Source organism: Physeter macrocephalus, chromosome 20 (assembly GCF_002837175.3).
Source record: "Physeter macrocephalus isolate SW-GA chromosome 20, ASM283717v5, whole genome shotgun sequence".
In the NCBI taxonomy this organism is placed as follows: Eukaryota; Metazoa; Chordata; class Mammalia; order Artiodactyla; family Physeteridae; genus Physeter; species Physeter macrocephalus.
The window spans coordinates 68,790,283-68,815,717 of record NC_041233.1 but is presented as its reverse complement, the minus strand read 5'-3'; the positions used below and the strand labels follow the sequence as shown (position 1 = coordinate 68,815,717).

At 55.2% G+C, this 25,435-nt stretch overlaps 1 protein-coding gene and 2 long non-coding RNA genes across 5 annotated transcripts in view; 1 reads left to right on the top strand and 2 right to left on the bottom strand.

Moving 5' to 3' along the window:
• Window positions 1-25,435, top strand: part of AFAP1L2 (actin filament associated protein 1 like 2) — a 103,880-nt gene that overhangs the window by 70,391 nt on the left and 8,054 nt on the right. The window contains exons 4-14 of the mRNA XM_028481589.2: window positions 22-116; window positions 7,287-7,377; window positions 10,055-10,138; window positions 12,780-12,985; window positions 14,133-14,312; window positions 15,040-15,129; window positions 17,002-17,086; window positions 17,745-17,849; window positions 20,552-20,763; window positions 22,651-22,796; window positions 23,649-23,760. Coding sequence (XP_028337390.1) covers window positions 22-116; window positions 7,287-7,377; window positions 10,055-10,138; window positions 12,780-12,985; window positions 14,133-14,312; window positions 15,040-15,129; window positions 17,002-17,086; window positions 17,745-17,849; window positions 20,552-20,763; window positions 22,651-22,796; window positions 23,649-23,760 — 1,406 coding nt within the window. The remainder of the gene's footprint in view (window positions 1-21; window positions 117-7,286; window positions 7,378-10,054; window positions 10,139-12,779; window positions 12,986-14,132; window positions 14,313-15,039; window positions 15,130-17,001; window positions 17,087-17,744; window positions 17,850-20,551; window positions 20,764-22,650; window positions 22,797-23,648; window positions 23,761-25,435) is intronic.
• LOC114484554 (uncharacterized) lies at window positions 7,800-12,785 on the bottom strand. Its single transcript, XR_008616106.1, has 3 exons — window positions 10,959-12,785; window positions 9,663-10,404; window positions 7,800-9,314 (listed from the first exon to the last, which is right to left on the bottom strand). It is a non-coding gene; the product is annotated as an uncharacterized lncRNA (long non-coding RNA).
• The window catches only part of LOC129391631 (uncharacterized), a 10,711-nt gene continuing 1,389 nt past the window's right edge, over window positions 16,114-25,435 (bottom strand). The window contains exons 2-5 of one of the 3 annotated variants that reach the window (XR_008616108.1): window positions 23,686-23,851; window positions 20,557-20,862; window positions 18,605-19,304; window positions 16,114-16,175 (exon numbers count right to left, since the gene is read on the bottom strand). This is a non-coding gene — a long non-coding RNA (uncharacterized lncRNA). Of the gene's footprint in view, window positions 16,176-17,966; window positions 18,056-18,096; window positions 19,305-20,556; window positions 20,863-23,685; window positions 23,852-25,435 lie in introns of those variants that run through there. The other 2 variants (XR_008616109.1, XR_008616107.1) reach the window with 2 other exon arrangements.

The window sequence follows — 25,435 nt, the reverse complement described above, 5'->3', positions numbered from 1 at the left end:
CTCCCTGCTTCCTTCCCACAGCGCCCAAGGAGCAGAGCCCACTGACCGACGGCGAGCCCGGCCAGCACTCCTCGGCCCCTCAGAAGAGCCTTCCAGACCTCCCGCCACCCAAGATCGTAAGTGTGGGTCCAGGACCCCTCATTTCCCTGACCTGGGTCCCGTGAAGTTCCAGTGCTTCTCACAGGTGTCAGTCCACCAAGCGTCTGGCATTTTCGGAGCACCTGTTGTCTGTGGGGTCCGGGGCACCGGGAGGGACGGAGACAAGCGTGCTAGCAGGTGACATCATGCGCTCAGCGCAAAGAGGAACGGCAGTGCGAGACGAGGGTCCCTGTGTGTCCGAGGCTATGCCAGGCTCTTCACCAGCACCCCACGAGCGGGGCCTTGTACAGACATGGGCGCCAGCTCAGGCCACGGTGACCTTTCAGAAATGTAAACCACATCACACCACTTCCTGCTTGAAACCCACCAAGAGCTCTCACTGGACTTGGGACAGAACATCCACATTCCTTCACGTGGCCCCAGGGCCTACACGGTCTGGCCCAGCTGCATCTCCAGCCTCATCGCATCTGCTCTTCACCAGCCTCCTTTCTGTTGCTGGGTTGTTCCCTGCGGTCAGTCCTGCCTCAGGGACTCTGCAGTCCCCGGGCCCTGGCCCCTCAAAAGCTGCCCCCTCCTCCTGTCTCAGACATTCTTAGACAGACTTTCCCTGACCTACCCACGTGAGGCATCCCACCTCGGTGCCTGCCCCCATCACTGCCTGCCACACCGCCCAGTTACCCCTCCATGTTTATTATTTGCCTCCCAGAGTAGATGTAAGCTCCCTGGATCAGGGACTGCGTCTCGTTTACTGCTTCATGTCCTGTGTCTGCACTCAGTAGACCACACGCATGTTTGTGGATGGACGGATGGACGGACGGATGGATGGATGGATGGATTTATGGACCCCTACAGACTTGGGTTCAGATTCCAGCTCTGCCAGGTACTAGCTCCTTGACCTGGAGCAAGTTATTTAAGGTCTCTGGCCCTCTGTTTCCTGGTGTTTAAATGAAAGGAACATGAACATCTCTCACCTAAGCCCCTCTTATTCAGGGGGCGTGGCAGACTACATTAGTATTCAGTGAGGTGAGTGGTAGGATTTACATTTTACGGGTGAAGAACCCAGAAGCAGTGGGTTTATAATGTCCCAGTGTCACACAACCTTGAAGTGGCAGAACTTGAACCCAGGTTCTTTCCACTCTAGCATCTGGCTGGGGAGGCTTCCTGGGAAAGGTGTGAGGCAGGAGCTGGGACCACGGGACTGCACGGCCACTGAGCTCCCAGCAAGCCATCCGTCCCCGGATCTGTAGGCTCAGGTCACCACTGAGGGGGTCCCGTCCCCAGACTGGCTCCTTCATTCGTGCCTTCCTGGGGGCAGTACGGTTCTTCCCGCCGCTCTCACAGCTGGTGGGGCGGGCCTGGAATGTCTGGGCAGCATCCCACTGCAGGAGCCCCTGGAGCTGGGTGACAGCTTGGCAGGGACCCCTCATCTCAGGCTGACTGAGGCTTGATGGACTGAGCATCAGTCCCTGGGTACCCCGCTATGCTGATGCCATGAGGGACTGCCGTGCTCTGAGCCGCTGCCCACTCCGTGCACACAAACGTGGCCCTCCCACCACCTGCCAAAGAACAGAGGCTCAGGGAGTTAAAACAACTGGCCAAGATCCCACCACTGGGAGGTAGCAGGCCCAGGATTTGTATGCAGTTTCTTGGTTTCTGGGCCACTCTGCGGCCTCCCGGACTTCAGCTCGTCTTCTTAGCCAAGTAAAGGTACAAGTTGTGTCTCTTTCCGCTGCAGGCTCCCCTCACTTTCGGCGCCGGGACTTGGGGAGCGGGCACGGCCTCCCAGCTCCCATCCAGTTGCTGCTGGTTTTAAGCAGACCGGAGGTGCTATGGTTTTCGGGTCACGCCCCAAGCACCCCTCGCCGGATAGGGGGAAGGAGAGGTGGCTGCTCTGAGCCAGGGCTGCAACTTTCCTAGCCTGAGTTCATGTCTGATTCTGACCGGGGTGCCTTTGGCCTCTGGGCAGTGGGGTGCCACTGCACACCCCATGTGGGGCAGCTAGCTGCTTAGGGGTCCACACCAGACGGGAGGGGCGTTCACCCGGTGGAGCCTCTTAGCGGTGACTCGCTCTGGAAGCCCTTGTTTGACGAACGTGGTGGTGGACTGGGAGCCCAGGGTCTGGGGCCGGGTTGTGGTCACAGAGTCCGGCAGCCCCGGGACTCTGGCTGGCTTTTAGTGCTCCCTTGCCAGCCTCCCGTGACCCGGGCACAGAGGCCCCAGGGGCTCGGGGGTGTGAGACGCAGGGCCTCCGAGCACGGCCAGGGCTGTGGCCGTCCCCTGGAGCGGACTCCCGGTATCAGCTGTGTCTGTGGGCCATCGGGGCCAGGAGAGGCTCGAGAGGAACCTATTGCTGCACTGGAAAGATACCACCACCCGAGACGTGTGGCCTTTCAGATGCGTGGTGATGGTTCCCGTGGACGTACTCCAGGCCGTGGGGTGACTTCGGGCAGAGCGAGCGGCCTTGGCAGTCTCCTTCCTTGTGGAATTTCTCTGCTGAGAAGGACCTTTCCTAGGTCCCTCCTAGTTCTGTCCTAGTCGCCAACCTCCACCCCAGGGCCTTCTGGATGTGCAGTGAGGAAGGGGGCGGTGCAGAACCCGGGGTCCGCCCTGCCCACACACGCCTGCTCCCCTCCAGCCTCCTCTCTGGTCAAGTCTGGCTGAAGACTTAGTCCAGGGCCCCCAGAGGAGTGGTGTCAGGGCGGAGGAGCCGGGGAACAGCTGTGTCTTCTGGCTCTCACAGGGAGGAGAAGAACCAGAACAGCAAGTAGTTAGGGAGGGAGGGCGGGAGGGAGCGTGGCAGCCTGAGCCTGGCTGGCCCTGCGACCTCTCTTCCTCGGCCAGAGAAAGCCGTGTCCCCTCCCACCCTGACCCAGGAGCTTCAGGGCACCACGGTGGCTTGTCCTCTTGCATGCCCGGCCCCGGGCTCTCTGGTGGCTGTAGCACAAGCTGGGTGCCTGCCTGGGGTCCTCAGTGCCCAGGGCTAGGCCGGGAGCGTGGCCTCTGTCCCAGGCTCAGCCCCTCCAACACTGGAGGGGGCAGCCAGGGGTCTGGAGCAACCTCGTGGGTGTGGCCAGTGACTCCGGCAGCCGTGGCACTTCCAGGCCACGGTCTGCACAGCCAGGTGCGGCGGTCGCTTTAGGAGACAGATGTTTGCGGGCACCGTTGTGCTCCTGGCCCGGGCAGCCATCTCCGCCCACCTCCCCTCTGAGGCCTGACCACACGTCGGTGCTGGACTTCTGCAGGCTGCTCTGCGGGGGCAGGGAAGGACGTCACCATGGTTGGTCTGGGGAGCTCGGGCTGGATCCGCTAGCCCCCACCCCGGAAGCTTCCACAGTGCATTCTGGGGCAGGTTGCTCAGAACTGCAGGGACGCCTCAGGTCACCTGGGCCACCCCGCGTCTTCAGCTCTGTGTCTCTTCTAAATCAGCACTGGCCAAGTACAGCCCCCTGACCAAATCCTGCACCACCTGCTTTTGTAAATAACGTTCTGCTGGAATTCAGCCAAGCTTATTCATTTGTGTATTACTTATGGGTGCTTTTGCACTACAGTAGCAGAGGGTAGAAGAGCTGAGATCAGAGCCCCTGAATGGCCTGCACATGCCTAAGTATTGACTGTTGGGCTCTTTACAGGTACAGTTTGCCAATCTCTGGCAAGTCACACTGAGCAGGGTGGCTCTCTTCCCTGTCCCTTCCTGTGAACCCTCAGGACATTATTTCAGGTTCCGAAGTCACATCTCTTCTGCATCTTCGTTGAATGTGCACCATCTTCATCATCATCATGATAAAGTAACTTTCCTTTATTCTTAATTCCGGGAGTTGAGGATCTCTTGCTCCTCTGACCTCCGATAATAGGCCATTGCGCCTGTGTAATTATGTGACTCTCTTCTGAATTGTTGGAATCGTTTTGTCCTTTAACGTGACCCAGGCCCTTATCTTTTGCCCTGGCCGCCTTGAGGACAGGGGCTGTCCTGTTCTTTAAGGCGGTAGAGCTTGGTATAAGCCAGGTCATGCCCAAATACCTCCTCTGTATCCTCCCAGAGTACACCTGTTCTTCCCCCACCAAACATGCATACATGCACCTTTTCTCCCTTTGATTGATATTTTTTATATCTTATTTTGAAGGTTAGTGAACACTAATATTTATTATTTAATAGCGCTGAGCACAGTTTAATCCTTACAATGACCCCATGTGACAGGTATTTCTACTCTCCCCATTTTATAGCAAAGGAACTGAGGCCCAGAGAGGTCAAGTCAGTTGTCCAGAGTCACACAGCTCGATGTGCCAGTGTCAGGATTCGAACCCAGCCCAGGAGGTCAGATTCCTGCCACTGCCCTATCTGTCTCTCTGTATAGATCCATTTACAGATGATTTCACAGTGAGAGGCTTGGGAGACTCTCAAGAAACACCCCCTGGTGCTCCACTCCTAGGTGGGAGGGCAGGCCCCCTGTGGGGATACTGACCCAGCAGGAGTTCCCGAAGGAGGGTTCAATCCCCTTCTGTCCTGTTCTAACCATGGGAATCCAGACCAGAGCCAGATCTTGGGTGCTCAGAGCTTCTCTCCGGATGGGATCCCCACGCCCTCACCAAGACAAGGGTTCCCACACCCCGTGATGGGGAGTGGGGCTTCTTGGAGGCTGGAGCTGGAGGCCCAGCCCACTCAGGAAGCCTGAGCCCCAGGACCCAAAAGCAGAGACCTTGTCGGGGCCCAGGTAAGGAGACGTTTTCCCCTCAGACCCCAGGAAGCTGGCTCTCAGAGGCAGCCCTTCCTCTGGCTGACCGAGGGGCCAGGAATGGCCGAGAGGAGCAGAGATGTCTCTCCAGGCCAGGGGCAGCAAAGGCGAAGGATCATCCACTAGCAGCTACCAGATGTGTCCACCGTGTGCGAGGCCCTCACCCCGGCGAGGGGCCCGGCCGGAGGTACCGCTCACAGCCGTCGCCCTTCCGCAGCTGGCCCGGAGTGCAGCTGGGCTGCTTAGGAAATGAGCAGATTATTCTATTCCTTCCTGCATGCTGTGTGTCACACCTGCTGGGGCTGCAGGCTGCTCAGAGCCTGCCTCTGGGACTTGGGTCAGCTCTCTTGGTGTTGGGCCAGATGGAGTTAGAAAGATGTGGTATGGGAGCCAGGTGGTGGCCTGGCCTCTGCTGACCCTCTTCACGTGGACCTGTCTCAGCTTGTCAGACAGCAATCCAGTAACCTGGCTCCTGCAGGGCGCCTGGCTTGTGGAGGCCCCCAGACAACGATGACAGCAGCCTCCTCGTACTTGATATGCGCCAGGCCCTGTGGAAACACCATCACGTTTTGTCTCCTTGAATCCTCAAGACAACTCCAGTACTATTCCTGTTTTATGAAGAGGGAAAGTGAGACCCAGAGAGGCTGTCACATACCCATGGTTGAAGCTGTGGACTCCTAAAGGCTGGATTCAAACCTAGTTATATTCACATAGAAATAGACCTAGTCGCCAAGCCACAGACTTGGCTCTGGGGAGCCTGGTTTTGTGCAGCAGCTGCAGGAGCATCACTGCCCCCAGGGGAAGCTGGGAACCGACGCCCTTGTGGTCTCTGCTGAGTACTGCCCCACGGGGACGTGAGCCTACGCTGCCTGTTCTCCCACCATCGCCTGGGCCAGGACTAGGGAAGCTCTCTTTGTCACAGGTCCCCCAAAGAATCTCATTTTCCAAGGCAAAGGTTTCTAGATTTCCCCACCTCCTGCCCCTCTTCCTGGAGGGGCAAGGAATCCCCAGCAGCCCAGGGGTCCGTCCGAGGTCAGGGCCCTGTCTCTCCTACGATCTCCCTGCACCCCCTTTACCTTAAGAGCCTTCCTCTGTCTTCACTTGGCACCCCCCGAAGGTCCAGGCCTGCCCCTCGTGTGGAACACCCAGCGCAAGGACTTCTCAAAACCAGGACTGGGAATGCACTTCAGCTTTTGCCATTTCTGTTCTCATCATGAATATTCCCTTGGCCCTGTTCAGGGACTTCGTGATTCAGAAAGACATCAGAGACTTGTGTGGATGGACACTTACACGTTCATGACCTATATATAGTAATATTCATGCCACCATTTACCTCTTTTTCTCCCCTGCTATTGCTTTTGAGATTACCTTCATAGTCTAGTGCCCATCTTACAGATGGAATAATGGAGGAGAGAACGATTTTCATGGTCTGTTCTTCTCCACAGTTGCATATGATGTTGTTGTTTTTTGTTCTTTGTTTTTTTGCGGTACGCGGGCCTCTCACTGTTGTGGCCTCTCCCGTTGCGGAGCACAGGCTCCGGACGCGCAGGCTCAGCGGCCACAGCTCACGGGCCCAGCCGCTCTGCGGCATGTGGGATCTTCCCGGACTGGGGCACGAACCCGTGTCCCCTGCATCGGCAGGCGGGCTCTCAACCACTGCGCCACCAGGGGAGCCCAGTTGCCTATGTTTTTTATTCTTCTCAAATTATGCTCATTCACCCTCATGCCATGTAAGAAATGCTGGGTGGTCCTGTCCTCGGAGCATCCTTCCTTGGTCCTAAATGTTCATCATACCCTCCAGGCTCCCATGGAGCTTTGACCTTGTCTATTAAAGCACTTGATAAGGAGCTGTGAGCATTCGCTACCTAGTTAAGACTTTCTCAGGACTGACTCCTGACCATCTGGATGTGTCCCTCAGCTAGTCCGCGGGAGCCATCCAGTATCTGCTGAGCAAATGATTGAACTTGTTATGGGAGAAGTTTGGGAGTTAGAAGCCTGGTCCTTTTCCTCTGTGTACCCCTGATCAGCCCTTGTCTTTGTAGAAAGTGTATTCTATGTAGAAGCCATCAGAGCTACCACGACAGCCTGACACCATCTGGCCTTTCAAGTGTGTTATGTCAATGATATTGACATAACAATGATATTGTGTACAATGTGTACACAATGATACTGTGTGTGTGGTGAGCATTGGAGCCTCATTTTGCAGGGGGCAGGGGGAACGCTGAGGCTTGGTGAGGTTAAGCAATGCGCCCACAGCCCTCCAGCTCGATGCAAACCAAACACTGTGGATGGGGTGGCTGATGGGAGTCACGATAATCCCTGTTCTCCCTCTTGACTTGCTTGACGTCCAAGCTGGGCATTTTTTTCTTCTGGTTCCCTCTCCTTCCACCCAAAGGGTTAATTCCAAGTTGTTCCCAGTGTATCGTATCTGAAAATGTTTATTTGTTCATACCACAGATTCCAGAACGGAAACAGCTCTCCATCCCAAAGATCGAGTCTCCAGAGGGTTACTATGAAGAGGCTGAACCATATGACACATCCCTCAATGGTACATCCTGGGGACGGGGCTTGGAGAGGGTCCAATCACTTCCTGCACGGATGCCAGTGCCAACTCCTCTGGTGGTGACTGGCACGCTTACCCTGGCTAGAAACACAGGGCAGCCTGGGCGGCTCTTACTAGAGGGCGTGGACCGAATTGAGAACTGGCCACAGAGCATTTGGCCTCTGGTCTGCTGGGGAGCTGAGACCTACAGACCTACACCTGCAAGGAGGGGCTCGGGGTGGTCCACAAGGAGCTGGTTTACTGTGTCTGATGCTTTCTGTGATCCTGCCTGGGTGTTGCTGGATCCAGCACAGAAATGTGACAAAGAAGAGGTGTGTTGGCCGAGAGGCACAAGGCCCCGTAAGCAATGGAAATGTGGGCAGGCTGAGCCAGAGCCCAGTTTCCAGGTTCTTTCACTGGACTAATAGTCACTGGGCTCCCACCAGGTACCCAGCATGTTTCTAGGAGTCAGGAGCTCAGCAGCACGCAGGATTCAGTGGGGTTCAGTGATCACGGCACTTAGATTCTGCGAGGGAAGACAGACAGCAAATAAACACAGGATGTGTCAGGTGGTGATAACTTGTCAGGATGGAAAGCTGCAGGGGCTGGGCTGGGGCAGGAGAGGGATTTTATTTTAGATTAGGGAGGGCCTCTCTGATAGCATGACCTTGAGCAGATTCCCAAATGAAGTGGGAACTGGGTGGGGCTGATACCTGCAGGAAGAACTTTCTAAACAGAGAGCACAGTACGTGCAAAGGCCCTGAGGCAGGAGAGCCCTTGGCATGTTTGGAGGCCATTGTCGCAGGAGCAGGTGGGGTTGGGGGAGGCAGATGGGAGATGGGGACACAGAAAGCAGCTGTAGGCCTTGGTAAGACTTTGGCTTTTCTCTGAATAGACTCTTCTCCAGCCTTTGGAGGGGAGGGTTGTTTGTGGCTGACCTAACTTAGGTAGATGGCCTTTGCTATGGGGGCAGGGCTCACGCTGGAGTCATCTGTCCTCAGCCAGTGGTTCTCAGCCTGATGAGGTTGGATCAGAAATGCTCTCTTTGTGGGGATTCTATAACACAGAAAGGCCTTGAAGGTTCTGGAAGAAAGAGATGGTTGTGACCCCATTCTCCCAGCTCGCTGGACTCTGGTCCCCCCACTCTCCCTTTCTTCCCTGCTTCTCTTTCCTTCCTTTGTAAGTGAAAGGTCTTTGAAAGCATAAAGGCAACTTGCAAATGTCAGCGGTAAGGATCCCTGGTGGTGGGAATGAACTTGGCCGAAGGGGGACCTTGTTGGTGTCACAAAGAACTGGCCCTGGGATGAGATGGGACCAGTCACTTGGAGCCACATGGGATTCTTGTCCTCTTTCTTCACACTTTACCTACTGTCTGCGGTCCCGGGAACTGTGTGGGAGGTGAGGGCTTCTTTGGCCCGAAGGAATTTTATTCTAAGAGGCTGGCTTTGTGGACAGACGTCACTTAGCTTGTGAGGTGTTGCCAAGTCACCGGCCGGACCGTGATTTCACACTGGAGCTGAGAGCGCGGTGGGGCTGTCTGGGTGCGTCTGGAAGGTGGGAGCAGTGACTCACCCCTGGGAGCACCTCCATGTGTCTGAAGCCTGTCTCTCTGGGGTGTGGCCCGTGCCAGCCGGGGCCTGCCTCCCAGACGCTCCCGGGGGCCTGTTGGTGTGGCAGACACTTCATCTCGACACAAACAAGCAGTCAGAAGGATCCTGGTGTTGGTCTCTCGACTGGGAGTTCATATTGGTTTTATCCAGAACCCGGGGGGTCAGCACAAGGTCAGCAAGGAGGGTGGGGAGAAGCCCAGTTGCCTTTTGTCTCCTGCCAGCCCGAGGACAGAGGATGACTTGTGGGGAGCTGGTCATACTTACCACGAAGAGGGGGCTTCCCCTGCATCATAAGCCGGCCTGCCCTTGGTTCCTGCCTGCTGTCCCCCACACCTGTTTGACCAGTGGGACGCACAGGTCACAACAGCAGAAATGACCACTCGACTCCCGCCCCTTGCTCTACTTCTTTGGCCAACAGCGATTTTGCTGACTTCCTGAAAAAGACCAGTTGCTTGGCCTCCTGCTTTATCAGCAGTCCGCTCCCTGCTTCCCTGGGTCAGGTCCTCTCTCTGAACAAGTTTACTAAGTGCCCTGCCGGCCCGTGCAGGAGCTATTAGGTAGAGCTCCTGCATTGCTGGTGTCTCCTGCTAGAGACAGAAGACATCAGTAACGGCAGCTGCTGTAACAAACGACCCCTCTTGCAGCTTAGAGTAACCCAATGCAAATCTGATTCTCACTCACGGAATAGTTCAGCTGGGCGTTACCGGTCAGCAGGCCCCGTCCAGCGTGGGCTCGGTCACCTTCTGAGGCCACAGAATCCACCACAAAGAAAGGGTGGAGAACCTCTATGTGCTCCTTAAAGGCACCAGCCAGAGTGACACCCAGTGCTTCTACCCACATTCCATGGGTGGCAGGAAGTCACATCTCTGGATAGGAAGGGGCTGGGAAATGATGTCCTTGGCCAGGCTGGGGTACACCTGACAAGCCCACATCTCCGATGGGAACGCACTAACTTCTGGTGGGAGGGCAGCCGCGTCGCCACATCTCTTCGTGCCTGTGCATTTGGGTCTGCCGCTCTCTTCATCTTATCTCTCTTCCTCTTGCCTTTGTCTGTTCTTCTGGATACCACACAGATCATTCTGGCAGATATCCCCCCAGTGGAGTCCCCAGATGGGTGCACGTGCCTGATGGAGTAGTTTACGCCACGATCACCTTGGGTACTGCTTGTCCCAGAGCGGGAATGCCGGTGATCCCGTGTCTGCTGCCTGGCCCTCTCTGAGGCGGGGTGCACGCCCCAATGGTGGCTGCCGCCCTCTTCCCATCCTCTTGCATGGGTCCTGCATGCGCACGCCGTGTGCTGTCCCTCTGCAGACCCCTGCCTGTAGCATCCGAACAGATGGCTAGAGGACGCAGAGCGTGGCACGGCTGTCCTGCCCTCTGTTCCCGAGGACATGCCACAGGACACAGTGGGTGCAGTCTCCACCTGGGGACAGCAAAAAAGGGTGTGGAATTATCTGAGCATCCTGCCCTTCACTCCTGTTCATCCTGCGACCTCTAGAAGCCAAGTACCTGTTTAAGAATACCCTACATTTATGGTTGGGCCAGGATCACTCTTAGAGATAAATAAAATGGTCAGTACATTTGCCCTCGATTTCCTCCAAGCTATTCCAGGTAGCATCCCCATCACCCTTGGAGGCAGAGGGGCAGATGTTAGAATTCTCCATGGAACATGTGGGGCAACCCCAGAAGCACAAAACAGCCGGGGGCGGGGAGGAGTGGGGGGGGATTCGGCCAGCTTCTTCACACTAAACTCTGTAGCCTCGCTTATCAATCTTTATCACTGAAAGAGCTATCCCAATGACTACATCATTCTTATTTCATTTATTGTGCAGCTAATACAGTGCTGACAAGGGGGACATTTTTTACAGAATCACCCTGATCCTACCACCAGATCAAACCAACTATTTTGAGTTCTCTCTGAGCCTTTCAGTACTGTTCTCTTTGCATAGATAATTTTCGTTGTGCTTTCTCACTTACCATCTTATCTTAAGGAGTTTCTCAAGTTGCAGACTAGTCTTCAGAGCTTTCACTGATTACGGTTGCATGGTACGCTGGATGAAATCAGACTTTCATGAGTCTCCTTCTCCTGCCTATTCAGTAGCACTTGAATGAATATCTTAATGCATGTAACCTTCCCCCCTTCCTTCCTTTTTTAAAAACTAGTTTCTTAGGATAAACTCCCAGGACTGGGATTATTGGGTCAAAGGGTATGAATGTTTTTATGGCTCTGGAAACAACAGGCTGACAGGTTGTTTCCTGAGAGGCTGGTGTTAATTTAGATTGCCACCAGCCATACGAGAGTTCAGGGTCCCCTACTGGGTAGCACCACTATTTTCAATCTTTGTTTATGTAATAGGTATAAAATTGTGAACTATGCAACTTTTTTATCAAGCCAGGAAGGGGAGTAGTATCACACTGCTTTTCAAGAAGACTGATATTAAAATAGTCAAAGTATTATTTTTAGAAATATTAAAGCAAAATAAAACACATTTTCATTGGCATTGTAGCCAGAGTAACTGTGGCCGTGGCCTCATTCTAATTCAAATGCGGTTCTGTTTTCTTAGTATTGCAGGAACCTAGTTATGCAGGTAGTTTAAGAGGCTTCTGGAGAAGAGAAGATGGGGGACCCATGGGCTGTCTCTTTTCTGAGAGGTAATGTGGAGAAGAGAGGTTTCATTCACTCTGACTCAAGGGGACAGAACGTGTCTGTAGAAGTCACAGGGAAGTAGATGTGACTTTCTGTTAGAGCTGCCCAGTAATGGAAGGAATTGTCCAGCAATCGGGGGGGATGAGCTCCCCGTCGATGGGGGCATTCAAGCAGAGGCTGGGGCAGGGTTATGACAGACAGGATTCCTGTGCTGAGCCAGGGGTTGGACCTAGATCCTGAGGTTCTCCTTTCTCCGTGTCCTGCATTTTGGGGTTTGACTGACTGATTTTTTTCTGCACCTAGTTTTTGTTGGCCTTGAATAGGGCAGTGAGGCCTGGGGAAGAGAAATTCTTGCAGGGTGGTGGAGGCAGAAACCAAGGCATGTGGAGCGGGCACAGGATCGGGTGCAATTTGGTGCGTTTTGGGATTCTTTTAAACAGAATAAGTCCGTGACGGGAGGTGTTCTGTGGTGGGGGGAGGGAGGAGAGAACAGAGCCTGTGGGAGATGAGCCGATTTTCCAGAAGGGCTGCGATCATGAGGGGAGCCTTTAGGAGTGCGAGGTGGCCGCCTTCCCCGGAGAGCCAGCTCCTGCTGTGCTTTGTTTCATCTTTTACTTCCAAGGAGCCACAGCTTCCTGCTGCTCCCAGGACAGAACTAGGGACAGGGCAGGCCCGGTGGGCCGCTGCTGGAGGCTCACCCAGCTCTGGGCTCAGATGGCGACCCTCTCCTCCTGGGCCCTTAGAAGTGATCTCACCCCACTGCTTCATCCTTCAGTGGAGGAAATGGAGGCCCCAAGCAGGGGCACTGGACCTCTCAAGAGCAGACGTCTGAGGGCCGTGTCTGGTCAGAGGTTTCCATGGGGTCGGAGGCGACGGGATTTGAGGAGGAAGAGGGATACTCCTGGTTTTACGTCACCTGTGTCTGCGGCCGGAGGCAGCATCCGAGGCGCTTCGCTCGGGGGTTTGGGGGCCGGAAAGTCTGCCTGGGTGTGTGGTTGGTGACTGTGGGCCGGTCCAAGGGCGCGGAGGGGGCGGGGTGGCCTGGGGACCACTGGCCGCTCCTGCCTGCTCCCCTCCCTCCCGAAGGAGCAGAGCCTGTTTCGGAGCATCCCGTGCCCGCTGGAGCTGTGACGGAGGGCTCTTCCTTGCAGAGGACGGAGAGGCCGTGAGCAGCTCGTACGAGTCCTACGACGAGGACGAAAGCAGCAAGGGCAAGTCGGCCCCCTACCAGTGGCCCTCGCCCGAGGCCAGCATCGAGCTGATGCGCGACGCCCGCATCTGTGCTTTCCTGTGGCGCAAGAAGTGGCTGGGCCAGTGGGCCAAGCAGCTCTGCGTGATCAAGGACACCAGGCTCCTGGTGAGTGTCCTCCTCTCCCCGGAGTGGAGGTGCGGGTGGTCCCTGATGCCAGGTGCTTAGAGCCTGTTACCTCAGGGGGTTTCTACTTCTCCCCAGCCCGAAATCACATGCAGAGCTTTGTGTGCGTGGGTGAACGTCCTTTCTCTTAAGCAGGAAGGGCTAGTACTTTCAGCAGGCTTTCAAAGGGGTCTGTGATGACCGCCTGATCGCATCCCACAGATATTTTTTCCGGGGATCTTTCTGTCCCCTGGTCTGCGGGCCCCTTCTTCCTTGCAGTCCTTTTGGGGCGGAGCCTGCTGCCCAGGCAGGGCTACCCGCCCAGCCCCCAGCCCCCGTTGTGGCTCCTGCTTTCACGTGCAGCAGGAGAACCACTGGTATCTTCTCAAAAGTTGGAATATTCTGAATGACTGATTATAAGAGGAGACCCATAAGGGAATCAGAAGACAGTACTCTGACCACAGCCCCGTTTCTTGTTACTTTAAATTAAAATTTGTTTTTATGTCTCAATGTGAAGTTCCGTGGAGTCATTAGAAACACCCCTTCTTCGCTGGTTACAACCGGCCCTGCTGCGTGCAGGTGTTTATCAGGTAATCCTGTTAAGCAGCCCCGTAAAGAACCTCCATTTTACAAGTGAGAAACAGAGGGGTAATGCATTTTCTCTGGTAGGGAAGAGAGTCGCTTCCTTTCTCTGCTAACACATCATCTCCTAACGAATCGGATGATAAACTTGGCCTTCATCCCCTTTGGACCCCTTACTGGGGAAGCCGAGCAAGGAACAGAAGCAGAGAGGCAGAGAACTGGGAAAAGTGCCTTCCACCCTGGAGAGGTGGGAGTTGCCTGCAGAGGACACATTTTAGGAGCCGGCGTGGTCTGCCGTGGGATTAGAGCAGCTTGGACAAGCAGGGCTGGGGCATCTCTGGCAAGCGGGAGGAGGAGGCTTGAGGGAGACAGAGACAGCTGCCTGGTCACTCTGACGCCGAGAACACGCGTTACCACTGTTGGAGGTGACAGTTCCGCGCTTGCCCAGGGGTGTCCGGCCTTTGGGTCTGTCGTGCAGAGCCCACCCCTCAGCGGGTCCTGCCCTGCCCAGCGGCCCCCTCCTCTGCAGAGCCTGGCCAAGCGGCGTCTCGCCTCTCCCCTCTTCCAGTGTTACAAGTCCTCCAAGGACCACAGTCCTCAGCTGGACGTGAACCTGCTGGGCAGCAGCGTGGTGCACAAGGAGAAGCTAGTGCGGAAGAAGGAGCACAAGCTGAAGATCACACCGATGAACGCCGACGTGATCGTGTTGGGCCTGCAGAGCAGGGACCAAGCCGAGCAGTGGCTCAGGGTGAGGGAGGCGCCAGGCTGCGGGGGGAGTGGGCCTGCTCCGCTCTGGGGCTCCCAGGGGCTCCTGCAGTTCTGGCTCCCCAGCCTTTTCAAAGGGGTGGCTGTGGTCGGGGGTAAAGCGCCTATGATCCCTCAAGTTCGCAGGGCTTGCCGCGCCGTCGGTGCTGGCGATCCGTCTTAGGGAAATGGATCGCAGGGCTAGGTCTGCGACCTCCTCAGCCACCTGGACTTGGGCTCTAGTTGAAATCCACTTGCCTCACCAGCCAGTCCAAAGGCTCCTTCCCGGGGGAGCTGGGGTGGACTGTGACAGGCATGTCTGGGAGCCTGGCCTGGACCAAGGCAGCATCCAGGCTGGAGTCCCAGGCAGCACGCAGACCCTCCACAGAGAGCCCCACGGCCCCCAGGAGCCAGAGAGCCATCTGGCAAAGGTGGGTTTTTACCCCCGCAGTGAACAGCCGCCCCTGCCCAGGATGGGGTGAGGGGGGCTCAAGGAGCTGAGGGCTGGCTGCCCTCGCCCTGTTTGGGCTTTGCTGCCAACCCTGCCCCCAGCCTCCCCACCCCGCTTCCCTGGCACGCCACCGAACACCTGGGGGCCTGCAGGAGACACCTGCAGGGCCTCAGGAACACGCCCCCTCCCCGGCTGGGTCCCGAGGCCACACCTGGCTAGGTGGGCTCCAGCTCTGGTCTGGCCATGGGTGCAGGCCTGAAGGGTCTTCCTCTTCCTTCAGGTCATCCAGGAAGTGAGTGGCCTGCCTTCTGAAGGAGCTTGTGAGGGAAGCCAGTACACCCCAGATGCCCAGCGCCAGAGTTGTCCGAAAGTAAGCCTCTACCCTGCCTGAAAGAGAGTTCAAGTCCATGTTTGTCTCCATAAATTCAAGGTGTTAAGATGGGGAGCTTTGCTCTCGCACTTCAGCCCAGGTGATAAGAAATGTACAGTGCTTGGCTAAGGGCAGTAGCTTCAGCTTGGCAGGGAAACTGATGAGAATGACAGAAGCCTACAATACTTTCTTGCTTGGGGGAAGGCTTATTGGGACAAAAGTCACTTTGCCTCCGTTCTTGGGCAGGGACACTTATTTTTCGAGGTTCTTCCTTCCCACTTAGTCCCCAGTAGATCTTCAGGGGCAACCGTCTGGGTGTGGACCCCAGCCAAAGGGCCCTACTGCTGATTTGCATGGAGCTGTGGGACCCCTGCTTTAGGGTCAAAGTTGAGAAAGTTGGGCTGGGTGCTGGCCGAGGGGAGGGCTGTCACTGCGGGGTCACATTCCATGTCCCCAGGTGGGTGCCCGGAACCCTGCTGTGCACAGAGGGTCCCTGTGGCTCATCTTGGGGTCCCCACCCCCGGCAGGGAGGAAGGCAGAGGGTAGGGAGAGGCCTTGAGCAGGGAGGAGGCCCTCTGCTCTTTGGGAAGGCACCGGCCACCCCCACGGAGGAACACCCACAGCCTTCTGGAGTGATGGAAGAAGGGCTGATGTTGTCGTTCTTATTCATTCCTTGGTCACTGACAAGAAAACGAAAGTCAGAGTAAACTTGGAGATTCCTTCACATTGGGGTGAGAAACAAGACCTCTCCCTAAAGACCCAGCACACAGATTGCTGGCTGAGGGGAGGGCTGCCACTGCGGGGTCACATTCCATGTCCCCAGGTGGGTGCCCGGAACCCTGCTGTGCACAGAGGGTCCCTGTGGCTCATCTTGGGGTCCCCACCCCCGGCAGGGAGGAAGGCAGAGGGTAGGGAGAGGCCTTGAGCAGGGAGGAGGCCCTCTGCTCTTTGGGAAGGCACCGGCCACCCCCACGGAGGAACACCCACAGCCTTCTGGAGTGATGGAAGAAGGGCTGATGTTGTCGTTCTTATTCATTCCTTGGTCACTGACAAGAAAACGAAAGTCAGAGTAAACTTGGAGATTCCTTCACATTGGGGTGAGAAACAAGACCTCTCCCTAAAGACCCAGCACACAGATTCCCTGGCCAGGTACAGCAGTCCTTGGTCCTCAGCGAAGGCCTTGTTGGTTGGCAGTCGCTGGGCTTGTTTTCCAGAGGTCTGGAGTCAGTGGTTCTAGAAGAAGCCTGATTGGAATCTTCTGAGTGTCTACTCTAGGGACTGTCTCTAGTCCCCCAACAGCCCTGAGAATGCAGACGGGGGTGTTATCCCTATTTTATACACATGCAGGGTGGGGTTCAGAGGCCCTGCCGCACTAGAGAATGCTCCAGGCGGGATTCGAATCGTGGTCTGACCCTGTGAGGACAAGCCAGCCCTCCTCCAAAGCCTGCCGTGTTGGTAGTACAGTCAGTTCTCAAAAGACGTCCTGGTATGGGTGGGTCCCAGCCTGATAGCTTCAGCTGCAATGCTGACTTCTCATGCGCCCTGGGGCTGGCTACCTGCCCTGCCCACTGGCTGCGGAGCCTCTGTCACACCAAGTGCAGCAGTCATCTTGAGAACTCCTGACCAAGGATATGTGGTGGCCTGAAGAAGGGAATGATGCTCTTGGATGGGGTGGGGAACCTCAGAAGGGAAGGCAAAGGCAGGTCCTTTAGGGAGCCCCAGGGAAGCCTGGCCATGTCCCACCGCTGACTTGGACTCCAAGGTGACCCCTAGCCTACACCCGAGAGTCATCTATTATTTTCCCTTAAATTGTGGTCTCCTAGGTAACCATTCCCAGACAAGATCACCCACTTGTCTCTCTCTCTTCCACAGCCAGATATAACTGAGAAGTACCTGTCAGCCTCGGAGTATGGAAGCTCCATAGATGGCCACCCTGAGGTCCCAGAGACCAAAGATGGTACAAATGCTCTGGCTCTCGGCCTAGGGTTGGGAGGGGTGGTATCCCGGGCTGTGAGGCTCGGCTGTCTGGCTCAACTGAGCAGTACCTGTCAGCCTCGGAGTATGGAAGCTCCATAGATGGCCACCCTGAGGTCCCAGAGACCAAAGATGGTACAAATGCTCTGGCTCTCGGCCTAGGGTTGGGAGGGGTGGTATCCCGGGCTGTGAGGCTTGGCTGTCTGGCTCAACCCTACCAAGTTTTAACAGCTCATTCCAGCATGCCTCCCGTTTCTAAACTGCTTAGAAATATACAGCTGATAGATCCCGGAAAAAGGGAGAGAGGACCAAACTGAAGTTACGTTTCATGAATTGCTGGAGGTAGAATATTCTTTCATCTCATTTGCTAACCCTAGTTCAGATCTCTCTGAGCCAATTCAGTCTGTAAAGATTCTCCAGTGCTGACATGTTCTGTAAGAGAGGTTGGTGTGCCTCTAGAGACACCTGACTGGCCTGTGGATTGAGTTTGGGGCACAGACCTGTGTGTGCGTGTGTGTGTGTGTGTGTGTGTGCGTGCACGCACAGGGAGGGACAGACAGGACAGGGACAGGTCTGCTAATTTTTCCGTCTTCCATGAGGGCACATCGGTAGGTTGTGTGTTTTTTCTCTCACCTTGACAGTCAAGAAGAAATGTTCTGCTGGCCTCAAACTGAGCAACCTAATGAACCTGGGCAGGAAGAAATCTACCTCGCTGGAGCCTCCGGAAAGGTCCCTCGAGACATCCAGTAAGATTCAACAGCTGCCTCCTGGGCCAGAGGGCAGGCTCCCCCGCTGGGCCGCAGCCCGTCTCCAGGAAGGCAGCTCAGGCAGCCAGGGCAGGGATTTGGGGTTTTGCTCTAGCACCTCTTGAGCGAGTGAGCCCACGGTCCACGGTTTCTGCTGATCTTCGCGGCAGGTAGCTCTTTATGACTCACCAGACCCTCTTGCTGCACTGTGCGGAAGTGAAGGGTAATTGATGGCTGTCCTCCTAACAGTCTTTAAAGTTATATGTTCATTTGATCAATGTGTATGGAGCACGGTAGGCACGGTGTTAGGGAAAGGGGCCCAAGCAGGTGGAGGACACAGTCCTGACAGCTTACAGCTCAACAGAGATGATGCCCTTATACCCGTAACCACACACTGTGCCATCTTAGTAGCTACAAGGACTCGGGGACAGAAATAACCGTTGTTACTCTGTAGACAGAGATGGATGGCTTCCTGGACCTGAGCCGCCAAGGCCGGGTGGGAGCTAAACGGGCTGGGATAGCCCCCGTGGGCAGGAGCAAAGACTCTGAGAGGGCGCTGGTAAGACCCGTTAAGGGGATGACAAAAGCCCGTGTCGCTGGTACAGAGGGAAAGTGTGGGTGCTGGGAGGCCCTCCAGGTCATCTCTGCTGTCCTTACTCGGCCTTGAGGAAACTGATGACAGGAGAGAGAGACAGAGAGAGACCTTTCCCAGAAAACATCCTGGCTTCCAACTCAAAGCTCATTGCTATACTTACCCCCCGGAGCCTGAAGGCCACTATTGTCCATCTTTGGGCCTTTTCCTCCTCCTCATGGAACCCGTGTACCAGCCCTGGGCTCTTTTCCTGAGTCCCAGTTCACCTCTGTGTTTTGCGGCTGGCAGGGTGAGCTGGAGGAACAGGAAGGCAGCAGCAGACAGGGCCCTACCTTTGGAGCCTCCGGGTTCTCTGGCCAGGGTGCCAGGTAACGGCCCAGCTCTGCCAGCCCCTGTGGCCTCAGAGGGCATGGTGTTGGGCCTGGGATCCTGGTCCCAGTGAGTCACTTTGGGAGATGTGGCTGGGTTCTTGCTGGCAGTTACTCAGCAGGGAAGCATGCTCCTGTCCCCTGTGGCTGGGGAAGGGCCAGAGAGAACATAGATGCTCTCCTTCCCAGGACTCGGTGTCTGAGCTCCCCGCCTCTCTTTGGTCCAGAGAATTGTGATGGGCGAGTGGGGCGCCTGCCTGAATGAGCCAGAGTTCCTAGGTCCTGGGCTCACATTCTTCCACTTTGCTACTGTGATGTGATGGTCTCGTGGCCCTAAGAAATTCACGATCCCCACTGAGTGTCCAGCACTGGACTGGGTGCGAAGGTGGCCGTGTACTTTGACCCTGTTGCATGGGCCTAGTTCTTCCTGGCTAAGGTTCAGAGCAGCTGCTGGTCCCTTAGGATGGAGAAAGTGTCCGCTTTGTAAGCCAATGCCTGTGGGAAGGTGAGCAGCACGGAGATGTCAACCCATGGTGTGTGGGGCAGGCAGAGGAGCCTGAAGACTGGATGTTTACTGATCTTTCCAGCCCCAGGGACAAGGCTGTGCTTGGCGCACGGTGTCAGCTCCGTAAATATTCACCTAAGTTGGGGAGGAAGCTGAACCCAACACATGCAACCATTTAAAAACAAGAAAGGCCTACGTGATGGGTGCACCCCAGCACTGGCAGCCCCTGTGTGCCGGCGGAGAAAGAAGGGCTCCCTGGTGGAGGAGCCAAGGGGCACGGACCCAGGCGCTGGAGACGAACGTGGCAAGTTCCTGCCCTTGACAAGCTCTGTGTCCAGTTGGGAGGCTGACATGGAAGCAGAGAATGTCGCTGTTCCAGGACTCAAGTGTTCTGAAGGCCAACAGAGCAGGGAGGGCAGGACCCAGGAGGGCCAGCCACCTCTGGGAGGACGTGGAGGAGCTGGCCGAGGGGAGGAGGCCTTTGCAGGCTGACACCCAGTGACCGGGGATGGCAAGGTGTCAGGGGAGCTGAGGGAACTAAGGCTGTGGAGGTGAGGGGATGGCACCTGCGGCCAGGACACCCTGGCTGGGGCGAGCTTCCTGCAGGTGGCCTGGGCCGGCAGGGGCGGGGGGAGGGCTGCTGCAGGGAAGGGGCGTGGAGCCGGGAGACAAGGAGGCCAGGGTGGGGGTGCCAGCATCGGTCCTGCACGCGCACACGCACGCGCACACACACACAGATGCACACACTCACGCGCACGCACGCACACGTACACGTACACACGCGCACATGCGCGCGCACACAGACGTGCGCACATGTACGCAGACGCACGCACACACGTACACATACACAAACGCACATGCGCGCGCACACAGACGCACACGCATGCGCACACACGCGCACACACACGGACGCATACACGCACGCACACAGACATGGACGCACACACACACACAGATGCATACACACGCACACTCTGCCTGGTCTAGGCCAAGGCACGACTCACTTTCCTCCGGACAGGCCTTTTGCAAAACCCAGTAGCACGGCGCTGCCCACCTTCAAAGGATCTAGCAGCTAACACAAAGGAGAATTCACAGCCTCTACGAGGCAAGAAAGTCTCTCGGGCAAAGCATGGCAAGCCTTGGAGCTGAGATCTGGAGGAGCCTCTCCAGGGGTCCGGGGGCAAGGGCGGCCCTCAGCCACCCACCCGCCCTGAAGCCGCGTCCCCCGCCCCCGCAGGTTACCTGAACGTGCTGGTGAACGGCCAGTGGAAGTCGCGCTGGTGCTCCGTCAGGGACAGTCACCTGTACTTCTACCAGGACCGGAACCGCAGCAAGGCGGCCCAGCAGCCCCTCAGCCTGGTGGGCTGTGAGGTGGTGCCGGACCCGAGCCCTGACCACCTCTACTCCTTCCGCATCCTCCACGATGGCGAGGGCCTGGCCAAGCTCGAGGTACCGCTGGCCCTTTGGCTGGGTGGGCGTTTGGGAAGGCACGGCCAGGGCAGAGGTCGTGGTCACGGCTGTCTGCCGCAGGTCCTGAGGACCGCAGTCCTACAATGGGAGAGTCAACTTAGCCACCCTTTATTTTTACTTCCTTTGCCTGAGATTGTTTGCATTTTTAAAAAATTTCCATTCCCTTTCTGACCTCAGGGTGGTTGTGTTATAGGAACGGGGCAATGAGCTATTTCCTGCACTTAGGGCAGGAGGAGTATTTATAACTCCCTGAGCTGCTGGAAAAACTTTCCGGGGACTCAAGGCGGGTTTGTGATCTCGTTTGTGTATCACCAGATGGGGGCCAGTACATAAAAATGCTGACTGTTGGGGGGAATAATAAAGTTTGTGACACAGTTACATTATTCCCACTCCCCATTCTCTGTTCGATGTTACGTTACGTTTACAAAAATAAGAGGTGACCTAATGCCTTGCAATGAGCCGGGCAGGCCTGAGCCAGAGGGCTTTACAGGCACTTAAGCACACACCCCAGTTCACCCCTGTCCATCTAGTCCTGTATCCGGAGGTCCTCATCCAGATTTTGCTCCAATACTGCCCTCTGGTGGCTAAAAGATCCACATCCCAATTGCTTCCCAGGGACAAGCTTGTCTTCATTCCTGCATCCATCCATCCTGTTGACAGATACCTATTCAGCACAGTGGTAGGGTGAACAAGACAGACTCCCTGTCGTGGAACTTACATGCTAGTACGAGAGTGAGAGATTATTCAGTGGTTGCCCAACTGATTACTTAGTAATCACTCAGCAGTGGGGCAGGCGCTATGAACAGGTAGGAAAGTTTGCGTGCTGGGCGGATGGGGGCTGGCGTAGGGAGAGCCCGTGGGACAGGGTGGGGAGGGAAGCGGGGGCTGATCCTAAGAGCGGTGGGAGACCCTAAAGGGTTTCAAGGGAGGGTGGCGTGTTCAGATTTGGATTCCAAGATTCTTCCTCCAGCGGCTGGGTGGGAGATGGAGGAAAGACAGACAGGAAGGGATAAAATGAGACCCGTCAGGAAGCTGTTACCATCGCCCAGGGCAGGGATGGTGGTAGCAGGAGCTAGAGGCAGCCCGTGAACAGCTGTACTGAGTGGGGAAAGGAAACCAGCTAAATGTCAAACTGCACTTTTAGCTGCCCCTCTGATCGCGAGAAAAGAGCAATAAGGTGGCAGAGCTGTGTTGTGTAATGCCAGCATGGTGACTGTTTTTCTTCATGAAAGTAAACCTGTAGTATTTGTAGAATTTCCAGTTCTTTCTCATTATAAAGCCCAGAAACCCTGTTGGCATTTTAATAGAAATACTCAATGTAATACATATTTGATTAGAATGCATTGTCCCCTGGAGAAAATCAGGCACCAACTTCACTGGAATTTAGTTCACAATTTGTCAGGGCCAGCTGACCTGGTGTAACGTGTATAAGACATCTTGACTATTGACACCACAAACAAAAATAAATTTGAATCTTGTTATTTCTTAGGGATCCAGGTAGTCTTGTATAAATGGATTAGGGTTGTAAACTGAAATGTGATCATTCATCAAATAGAGGTGTCGACCTAAAATACATACATTTTAACAGTCCTCTCCCGGTCCATTAGCCTTCCAGAAATACATGTTTATAAACATCACATGTGATACTTAGGACAAATGTCCACAGCATCATTGAGGTGGCACCAGGGTGTCACTAGTGGCAGGAAATATCATTTGGGGTCCCTGGGGGGTGGGATATGCTAGTGAAAATGAAAAGCACGCCCCCAGGGCTCTCAGAGGCCTTGCCCGGGGTGGGCATCAGGGCAGGGGTGGGGCACCAGGCAGCACACTCCAGCCCTGCTCATGTCCCTCTCGGCCTCCTCCCAGGCCAAGTCTTCCGAGGAAATGGGCCACTGGCTAGGCCTCCTGCTCTCTGAGTCAGGCTCCAAGACAGACCCAGAAGAATTCACTTACGACTATGTGGATGCCGATAGGGTTTCCTGTATCGTAAGCGCCGCCAAAACCTCTCTGCTGTGAGTATTAAGGGGCCTCCTGCTTTGCACCCTCCCACTCCCAGCCATGCTTCTAGACTGAGGCCCAGGCTGGCCTCTGGTGGTCAGTCGAGCAGGGTGGCAGCTGGGAACTCAGGGTGGGCCCTGTTCTACCCAGCAGCAGGCAGGCCAGGGCCAGGGAGCAGCCCTGCAGGAGGCCCAGCAAAGAGCTGAGCCAGGCCTCTGGCCCGGGGGCAGCCACAGCATCCCTGGCTCTCATAAGACGCTATCCAGCTCTTGAAGGCAGAGTTGGCGCCTTTCCTGCCCTTCTGCTTTCCTTACTGTGAAGGCAGCACTTTCCCATGGCTCCATCGCTGGGTCCCAGCACACCCCAGAATAAGCAGGGCGGGGGTGGTACTTCTTCCTAGATGAGCAAACTGGGACTCGGGGAGAAGTGGTCCTGGGTTGGGGGGTAGAAGTAGCATGGGTAGAAGCCGGCTGAGCCAAAATGGGGAAGGCATCTGGTCTGTCCTGGCCAAGTGTATTGTGAAGATGAAGCGAGAAAGGATTTTGTTGTTGTCGGAAGGAGATCCTGAAAAGGAGAAATCAGGGCGAGAAGATGGCAAAAGGATTCCAAGAGGAGGGGTATGGGGCGAGGGAAGTTTGTTTTTCGGGAAGAGAAATTTGGAACCAGGAGTTCTAGTAAGAAGGCCCTGGGGAGAGAGGGAGGGGATACCCCTAAATAAATGAATTTGTTTTAAAATGAGGTCAGAGCTAGTCCCCAGGCCTCCTGCACAGCCCACAGATTTCTCTGCACCTCTCATTGTTATGAATCCTTTGAGACTGGTGGCTTTTACCACCCTGTCCTGAATCTTCTTTCGCCATGTCTTCCAGACTGATGCAGAGAAAGTTCTCAGAGCCAAACACTTACATTGACGGCCTGCCCAGCCAGGATCACCAGGAGCTGCTGTATGATGATGTGGAGGTGTCGGAGCTGACGGCTGTGGTAAGGACGCCGGCTGGGCTGCAGCCTGGGGCTGCCCATCCTCTTCCTGCCAAACCTCAATGCCTCCACGCCAGAGATCGTTAGATGGGCCCTAAGAGGAACGGACTCCAAGTCACCCTCAGGGCCATCAGTGCAGAAACTGAGGCGCAACAAGGTCATATTTTGTATAGTGGGGTGGTGCCGTCTGCCTGGCTTGGGGACTTGTCTAGATAAAACAGCTGGTTAACCACCCTGGTCAATGCCAGGGGTGCGGGGTGTGGCGGTGGGATAGGGAGCAGCAACACCATTGGCCTTTTTAAAAAATTGAAGTATAGCTGATTTGCATATTAGTTTCAGGTTTACAGCACAGTGAGTCAGTATTTTTATAGATTATATGCCATTAAAAGTTATTACAGGGCTTCCCTGGTGGCGCAGTGGTTGAGAGTCCGCCTGCCGATGCAGGGGACGCGGGTTCGCGCCCCGGTCCGGGAGGATCCCACACGCCGCGGAGCGGCTGGGCCCGTGAGCCGTGGCCGCTGAGCCTGCGCGTCCGGAGCCTGTGCTCCGCAACGGGAGAGGCCGCGACAGCGAGAGGCCCGCGTACAACAACGACAACAACAAAAAAATTTATTACAAAATAATGGCTGTAATTCCCTGTGCTGTACAATATATCCTTGTTGCTTATCAACATAGCAGTTTTGTATCTCTTTTACACATAGCAGCTTGTATCTCTTAATCCCAATACCCCTATCTTGCCCTTCCCGCCTACCCTCTCCCCACTGGTAGCCACTAGTTCTCTATATCTGTGAATCTGTTTGTTTTGCTATATTCATTTGTTTATATTATTTTTTAGATTCCACATACAAGTGGTATCATGCAGTATTTGTCTTTCTCTGTCTGACTTACTTCACTAAGCATAATATTCTCTAGGTTCATCTATATTGCTGCAAATGGCAGAATTCCATCCTTTTTTATGGTTGAGTAATATTCTGTGTGTGTGTGCGTGTGCGTATACACACATACATATATAATACATACATACATCTTCTTTATCCATTCATCTGTTGGACACTAGGGTTGCTTCCCTATCTTGGCTACTGTAAATAGTGCTGCTATGAACACTGAGGTGTGTATAGCTTTCCAAACTAGTGCTTTTGCTTCTTCTGGATATATACCAAGCAGTGGAATTGCTGGATCAGATGGTAGTTCTATTTTACTGTTTTGAGGAACCTCCGTACTGTTTTCCATAGTGGCCGCACCAGTTTACATTCCCACCAACAGTGCACAAGGGTCCCCTTTTCTCCACATCCTCGCCAACATTTGTTATTTATAGGCCTTTGAAGACAGCCATTCTGACAGGTGTGAGGTGGTATCTTGTGGTGGTTTTGATTCGCATTTCTCTAATAATTAGTGATATTGAGCATTTTTTCATGCACCTATGAGCCATCTGTAGGTCTTCTTTGGAAAAATGTCTGTTCAGGACTTCTGCCCATTTTTTTATTTTACTTTTTGTGTGTGTGTGTGTTACGCAGGCCTCTCACTGCTGTGGCCTCTCCCGTCGCGGAGCACAGGCTCCGGACGCGCAGGCTCAGTGGCCGTGGCTCACGGGCCCAGCCACTGCGCGGCATGCGGGATCCTCCCAGACCGGGGCGCGAACCCAGTTCCCCTGCATCGGCAGGCGGACACGCAACCACCG